The sequence below is a fragment of the Seriola lalandi genome, unplaced genomic scaffold, assembly GCF_002814215.2.
Source record: "Seriola lalandi dorsalis isolate HSWRI2012SDOR001 ecotype SW California unplaced genomic scaffold, Sedor1 jcf7180002054720, whole genome shotgun sequence".
In the NCBI taxonomy this organism is placed as follows: Eukaryota; Metazoa; Chordata; class Actinopteri; order Carangiformes; family Carangidae; genus Seriola; species Seriola lalandi.
Window position 1 is genome coordinate 26,360 of NW_019525273.1, and position 8,444 is coordinate 34,803.

General features: G+C 41.6%; 1 protein-coding gene across 2 annotated transcripts in view; it reads left to right on the forward strand.

Annotated features, from left to right (window-relative positions):
* Nucleotides 1-5,294: 5,294 nt before the first annotated feature.
* Nucleotides 5,295-8,444, forward strand: part of bcan (brevican) — a 28,369-nt gene continuing 25,219 nt past the window's right edge. For both annotated transcript variants that reach the window (XM_023424134.2, XM_023424135.2), the window contains exon 1: nt 5,295-5,519. In XM_023424134.2, coding sequence (XP_023279902.1) covers nt 5,509-5,519 — 11 coding nt within the window. In that variant the 5' untranslated portion in view covers nt 5,295-5,508. The remainder of the gene's footprint in view (nt 5,520-8,444) is intronic.

The following is an 8,444-nucleotide window of genomic DNA, read 5'->3' on the forward strand; positions in this document are numbered from 1 at the left end:
ACAAACACATTTCAGTGTTTACATGCAGCAAAGTTCAACAGCAACATAAAGTTGAATTAATAACAAAACAGTTTATCATGAGATGTATGTCAGGAAATCATCTGAGATGTTGGTTGAAGGTTGGATTATGTCTGACTGTCTCAGCTGAGTGAAGTGATCAATGAAGATAGTTTCGTCATCTAATCCTCATTTTAATGATTAGATGATCTATCGATGATTTCTACTGAGAATACCAGAGTCACTATCAGTAGAACTCTAGTCAAATACAAAGAATTGTCTTCAATCAGAAATCCAAAAACAACATGTTATTCCTTCTTGTGACAACTTTAAAATTCAAATAATTTTTTCCAACTCTGATTATTGTCAAAATATTCGATCATCGAATCAGTCTGTATCATCAAAGTCCAAAAACAAGATTATTTAACTGACTACATCATCATTTTTACTGATATTATTGTTAAAAACTTAGATTGTAACAGTGAGTATTTCATCTTAAAACCTTTTTTAGTCTGAAATGTTCATAAAACCTGTCGGATGCTGAAATCTGGCTCCAGATTTCTGCTCTTCTTTTGATCAGTTGTTGATTTAAATCACATTAAACCCAGTTTAAAACTCAAAGTTCTGCTACAGCTGCTTCTGTTTAGACAACGTTCAACATGTGAGCACTTAAGCTTCTCATGTTAATGAAAAGAGAGATGTTGTAAAAACAAAGCTTGAAGGCTACAGCCCAGCTAGCACAGTAAAATAATAACTGACATTATGTTCAGCAGGTGTAATTATCTTAGTTTCATGTGTCGGCATGTTAGCTTTAGTATTAAACAAATAGCCTGAGGCTGATGGAAGCGTCATTAGGTAATTGGTCATAAATCCCTTTGTCAGACATTAAGATACATGAATTTCTGTAAACAACATAATTAAAAACACAATGCGTCCTGTAGTTGAGATATTTCAGTCTGGACCAACAGACACATATCACCATCCTGTCGACATTAAAATCTTCCCTCTTGGTTATGTTTTTGTATCAATACTGACACTCAGATCTCGTGTCAGAGTTTTTAATATACCGCCCTCTGTAAGGCCTTAGATCAGTGTGAGATCTTTTCTCCACCTGCCACATTTACAATGTCTCAAAACTTTCACCATTCTTTTGACAGAGCAGACCAGGATCAAACGTTTGATTAGACAAACAGCCACCGGGACTCGTCTGGTGTTTATTTGCCGCTCTCTCCATGACCGGCCTCTCTCTCTCCGCAGAGCTCATCAGCTGCATCAGCAGCTCTGCTCCTCTCAGGCCTGACACCGGCGGTCGTCTTGCACACTTGGTGTAAACACAACGTTTCTCCCAGAGTCTCACACTGCTCCACTTTCCGTCTCCTCTGGCAAAGTGTTTGTCCTTAAAGGTGAGCAAATCAGCACTGTGTCCCCGCCGTGAATTCAACACCAGCACATTAATTATACAGCATGCCATCCTGCCTGAAAAAAGCCAGAGCCGACACAGCTGCTGGCAGAGAGAAGCTGATTAAAGAGGGACCAAACCTCACAGGCAACACTACAGCACGTTCTGGGTTTAAATCAGGTACGACTGGAAGTGTCAAGTACTTTTTGAAGGAGGTGTTAGTGTGAGATTAGTGAGCATCTGTGCAGCCTCGGTCTTTGTTAGAGAAGATATGAATTCAACAGTATCCTGCCAGAGTTTGCAGAATGAGGTAAAGACAAGTCCTGTGTCTGCTCTTTGTCCGCGGACCAAACAGGCGGCTGAAACCCACAGTGTCACACCAGAGGATGCCAAAGCATCCGATGGTCACAGTCTAAGTAGCTGGCACAGGAGGCAGCCGAGTCTCCTGTGCTGGAAATTCTTGAGCTGTGAGCTCCACAGTGTTTTCAGGTTCTCAATAGAAGACGGGGAAAAAAAACGCACAGTAGAAATCTGGAACCAGTTGAAAAGTGGAATTCGCTGATAATTAAAAGCCTTTTTTAACAAGGAGAGAGCGAGTGAAGAAAGGCTTTAAATCTACTGGATTTGCAGCTTCTTCCCTCTGTTCACTGCTGAATGCTTAAAGGATCAGTTCACCCAAATTATAAATGAACATTTTTCTCATTTACCCTTAGTATTGAGCCTTTAAACTGCCATATTTTCTTCTTCTGTGTTTTATTTGAAGTGTTGATCCATCAGAAGATATAAAAACCATCTCAGTGCAGTTTTACATCTCCTCTCTCAGGCTTCTCTCTGGAGCTCTAGTAACGACAGATCAGTGAGCCAATCAGAAGAGAGGAGGCTCTGAGCCTCTCTTCTGATTGGCTGACTGTTTTCTGAGTGATCCAATAAAAATATAGCAGATTTCAGGTTAAAACACTCCGAGAAACCAAATCCTGTAAAGGTTTGAATGGTGGGTCCAGGTGGGCGGGGCTTGGTGACTGCTTTGTTGTGACATCACAAAGTTCCAGAAGTGGTGTGTACAAATAGACATAAAAATATGTTGAAATATGTCAAGAAATAAGTGCAGATAAGGAATAATGCACATGGTGAGTTTGTCAGGTTTTGGTGTGTGTGGTCCACTGTGTTGTACATGTTATACAAGGATAACGGTGGTTAATTGATAAGATTTCACAGAATTTTCACGCTGATATTGAATGATCTCGTAGATTTCATGTTTCACGTTTCAGTATGTTTAATCAGTCGGGTCGTGTGATTGCATTGTCGCCTGTTTATTATTTTTAAAGGCCGTACATGACGCGTACATGGATGCAATAATTCATACAAACGGCACAGACTCCAGGTCAGTCTCTCCTTGAATGCAAAGAGAGCTGGACTCTGCACACCTGGTTAGCTGCTGCAGTTAAGCCGACACGATTGTCAGATAGTCGGTTACATAAAACTCTCAAACAAAAACTCCAAAGTTGCTGTTACACAATCGGACACACTTCATCTGAAGCACCCGGAGGCCTTCAGCCATCACTCACCTTTACAGGAACCCTGGGCTTCAGGGTTAGAGACAAGGTTGAGCAAAAATACTGCAAAGCAACATGTGATTTAATCCATTCCCTAGTCTAGATTATCCCATACTCTTTATCCCTCCTTAATCTCCTTGTGCATGGGCAATAATGTGAATAATTTGATTTTATTCCTTGTTATTAGCTCCATAAGTGAAAGCCAGAGCTTAAAACCAAAAGAGGCTTTGGATTTTCTTCTGTGGCTGTGTTGTGTTTAATATGTTAAAAACAAAACTTTCTCCTTCACATCTCAGGTTATAAAATGAGAAACATCTTTTGACTCGCTTGATCCTTCTTTCTTTCTTTTTTTTTTTAATTTTCCCTTTCTTAATTGTAATTCTGCATTATTGATTTAAATATTACTGTCGACATTTGAAGTTAAAGAAGATTAAGTGTTCACCTGCTGTATTAATCAGGCCTTGAAATACTTGAAAGAGCGCCGTTGGCCTCATTAGGCAACACAATATGGATTTTATGGATTTTATTACCCCCTGGGTCAAGTTATTGGGAGCTCGACTCTGCAGATTACCCTTCCCACACACACACACACACACATCACAACATCACACACCGCACACATTAGTCACGGCCCCACATCAGCCACATGTGCATAATTCGGTTTTTATTACCCACTGCCAAGCCATAAGGAATTTGTCCATTTTGCAGATTGCTAGTTAACCTTACACATACAGTCGTACACTGAGCTCAGGGAGGGTCGGCTGCAGGTTCAGCAGCACGGAGGGTCTTAAACCGTCGGGGTAGAAGTCTCAGTTGTGATTTATGAAGTTTCAGGACAATTTAAAAATGCATAACAAAATTCAGCGAACAAGCGTTGAATGGGCCATAACTCGAATTCTGCCTCATGGTTTATGGTGTTGCGTCATTTCCACGGGGCATTCAGGGACCCGTCGGTAGATTCATCTTGTTTGACCAAATTAGTTTCCCACCGTCTTGAGTCTGAGTTAAAGCTGTTCTCGATTACAGCCCTACTGTAAGATTCATAGAGCGCATAGATTGATTTATAATTTAAAGGTCCACTAATCAAGATTTTTATTATTCCTCCGCACCGGCGAAAGTCAGAGCTGGAGCCATGTTGTTTTCAGGTTGTTCGTCCGTCCGTCCCGTTTTCGTGGACACGATACCTCAGTAACGCCTCGATGGAGCTTCTTTGAATTTGGCACAAACATTCACGTGGACTCAAGGATGAACTGATTAGATTTTGGTGGTCAAAGGTCAAAGGTCAAGGTCGTGGTGACCTCATAAAATATGGTTTTGGCCTTGTGAACGCAATATCTAACGCTTTGAGGGAATTGCTTCAAATTTGGTAAAACAGTCACTTGGACTCAAGGACGAACTGAATGGCCTAGTGGCTAAAGGTCAAGGGTCAGAGGTCAATTTCATGGTGACCTCACAAAATATGATTTTGGCCTTGTGAACACAATAGCTCAAGAACTCCTCAAGGGAATCCCTTTAAATTTGGCACCAACGTTCATTTGCACTCAAAGGCGAACTGGTTAGATTTTGGTGGTCAAAGGTCAAAGGTCGCAGAACACTTTTCAGCCATTACTCAAGACTTCACTCAGCAATTATGACAAAAGTTCACACAAATGGTGAATATTTTACGTGACTCTGGATAAACAGGGATGTAACCAGGAACTAGTCTGAGTGGCGGAGGGATACGACCGTTAGGAGGTGACTCTAGTTACTTCTGGCGATTGTATTTAGGCTTCAAACATCATAAAGTGATGAAACGTCAAAGTGTTGTCAGTATCATAAACTTTTGTTTTTTGCAGTAATCCAAAAGCCAGTGTTAAAACATCCCATTGGCTTTTTGTTGAGGGAGCCAGGGTGATGCAAACATCCGGGTTAGCCTACAGAAACACCTGCATCCCTGCGGCGCTCGTCCAAGAGAGGCGACATCTCACACTTTATAATTCATCTGGTCTATTCATCTTGTTGTGGATCTCCTCTGCCCCCTGGTGGCCATTAAAAAGTCAGTTATTGCAGCTTTAATAGTGATTTATTGTTTGGCTAAAATAGGGCAGTTGAAGGGCAAAGCACAACACATCTCCACGTATTTAATGATACAAGTTTGGGGACCTCTGTTTGAGGTTGCGGCCATCTTAGCTCTTCATTTACTGACAGATAATTCAGAGATAATTAATAACCACCCTCCTTATTCCTCACTTGTTCACCCCTCTGTGTGTCCTCTACCTCATCAGGGATTATGATGTTCCAGGCAGGAGGAGGAGGAGGAGGAGGAGGAGGAGGAGGTGTGGTGGTGGTGGGGAGGTGTAGGGGCTCTTAACACTGCCTTCATCCCAGTTCCTCCTCTCTTCACCTCCTCTCTCCTCGGCGGTCGGGACGGACACAAGTCAGAGCCTGAGCCCCTGTGTCGCTGATCGAGGACCGGTCGGTTCCACGGCTCCCGGAGGGAAAACAGACCCGCACCTGTCCGGAGGCTCCGCGCAGACACGAGGGACAACTTCAGAGAGCCGAGAGCGGGAGTTGAGCCGGATGAAAATGAAGTAAGTTACATCCGTTTCATTTATTAGAGAAAACCCTGATTCTTAATGAATGATTTCCGTGTTATATTTTATTCATTTACCTCGTATCTTCACTGTCAGTGTGCGTCCTTATCAATAACCTGCCTTTACTTTGATCAACATTTATTGATTTTGCATCGTCTGCCATGTTAGTGGTTTCAATTTATGATTCATACATAAAAAGAAATACGTGATATTGAGGCTGCGCGTATATATATATATATATATATAAAGTAACAGTATCAGTTGTCACCTGCTGCAGCATCACTGCATGTTTCCACAGCAGAGAGCAACACTGGGATCAAAGTGGTGATACCACCATGTAAAATATAATGTATGTACTAATACATTTCAATATAATGTATGTACTAATACTAATACATTTCAATGAGTGTAAAAGTCCTGTATTCAAAGTAAAAGTACAGAGGAATGTTCATATGGGTGAAAAGTTAAAGTGCACATTGTGCAGAAAGGCTCCTTTCAGAGTTTTATATTGTTAAATAAACATTTATATTATTGCACTGGGTTTTTATTAATAGTGCATCAGTGTGTAAGCAGCATTTTAATGTTGTAGCTGATCAAGATGGAGCTGATTAACTGCTGTGGGTGAGTTAAGTTATAATAATGCATCATATTTTTAAGTTGTTCTACACAATATCTACAGGTTTCAGATAAAAAAAAGTATGAAATTTTTCATTTCTCGTTTATTTATTTAAGCCTTTAAGATCAATTAAGTTCCTCTCATTAGCAGAGTTAAAAATTAAAAGAAGACAATACTCTATACTCAATACTGAGCTGAAAAAGTTTGAGATCATCGTCTTGAATTGTCCAGGTGTCCGAGCGTGTTGTAGATTTCCCTCTGACGTGACGTTAACTTAAAATAACCAAGGACCTCAAAACTGTAAGTTAGTGCAGGACTTAGTTAAATGTTCTTAGTTGCTGTTGCACTGAAGCACGTGGGAACTGGTTGTGAACGACTGGTTCTGCAGAAAAGATTTTCTGAGAACGTCTTGAGCGTCACATTAAAACGATGAGTCTGAATAGGAAGGTTTTGATGACACAATAACGAAGGTAAACGAGCTCACGGTCAGTCAGGTCATGATGAAACACGTTAGACTGTTAGTACAATTACAATGTGACATTAAAACAAAATACCATAAAACCTTATTGCTGTTCCTCAGCCACCACTAATAAACTGTGTCCTAGGAGGAACATTAAGGGAAGATCTGGTCTTTGGAAATACACCTGTGGAATTCTGGGAAATTAAAATAAAAACAGAGGGAAGGTTTTTGGGAAGAAGTTACGTGTGCGTTCATGAATTAAAAGAAGAAAGAAATAGTGATTCCTAAAGTGAACATTCACGTTTAAAGGCAGATTTAACATCCAGCTGATGAACTTGAAGCTGTGGTTGTTTGAAGAGGTTTTTTGTTTTGCATTTATTTTATTTAAGCTCGTGCACGATCCTCAATGTAAAGGCTGATTGTAGCTGTGATGAGGTGAAGATCGTCTGTCTGGAAGAAATAGGTCAGACCCTTTAAAAAAATATGGACTGTAAATGCGTCTACGTGCAGCCGCACATTGATTCGCAGCACAGAACCTGTGACTGGAAGCTTTTTGTAAAGATGTAAGGAGAGGGGTTTTTGTCTGAACCAGCAGAGCAGCAGCGCTCTGAATGAGCTGGGGTTGTTTAACGGCCAGACAAGAGACGGGTGTAATGGTCCGTCCTGCTGGAACAGGAAAGGAAGGAAGTCCTGGAGGAGTTTTTCCAAATCTTAAGACGTCTAATTCTCACTCTGTTAAAACAACATACTTTCAGGTTTTTGTCTTTTCAGACCTGGAATCAAGCTGAGAAATAACTTTAGTCTTTGCTCCTCGTTTAGAAATAATAGTAATAAAAGGACACAAAACACCCTTAAGTTTCATCCTTAAGATCTCCTTAAAATGTTCACCTAAGTATATAAGGTGTTCTCTTTATCTGAGTCTCACACTTAAGAAATCACTTAAAGTCAGTTAAACTGTGGCACAAAAGTATTTCTTTCTGTGAAATCTCTTTCGCTGCTGCACGTGCCTCAACTTTTTTCCTTAACTAAGGAAACATTTTTAAGAGATTCGGTGCAACATTCTTAAGTAACTCCCTCAGCTAAGGAGAAATTAACTTAAGACTTAAGTAGAAAATGTAAGGTGTTCTGTGCGACCGGCTCCTGTGACGTGTGTAAAGGCTGCAGGTGTGTTTTTAGATATAAACTCTTCCAATTTGTTGTGGTTTGTCGGTGCTTGATGGTGGGGCTGGGTCTCAGTTAGGTGGGGTGGGGGGCAGCAGGTCATGCAGGTCACTATGGTTGCTGCGCAGTGTGTCTGTAACTTCAGAGGGTGACGCGTCTCCGCGGCAGCAGCAGTGAAGTTTCCAGCAGCTCGTGTGAAATGCGACTCGAAGTGAATAATGAGAGGCGACCGGTGCTGTGTTCGCTGTCGTGTTGTTGTCACCCTGTCTGAGGTATAAGCCGTTATAACTCACAGCCATTCTGCCTAATCAGCTTGTGGTGCACGGACGACAACACACACACACACACACACACACACACACACACACACACACACACACATACACACACAAGTCTAAATGCAGCTGAAACTCACAACCAGAGTTTAGTAACTTATGGCTTTTGTCACTTTATTAAAAGTTTTGCCCTCGGCGGCTAACAGCTAATCAGACATGGCCGCTGCTGGAGGCGGGCGGGTGAATCGTTCCAGATCCTTCCTCTGAACTTAACGTCTCTCTCAGCACTCAGTCATGCTGCACACAGCTTTCTTCTTCCTCTGTCGCCACCCTGTTCTCCCGTTTGTTTCCAGCCCTCCCCCGGCTTCCTCCTTGCTTCCTGTCAGATTGTGTCAGTCGGGGGGGTGGGG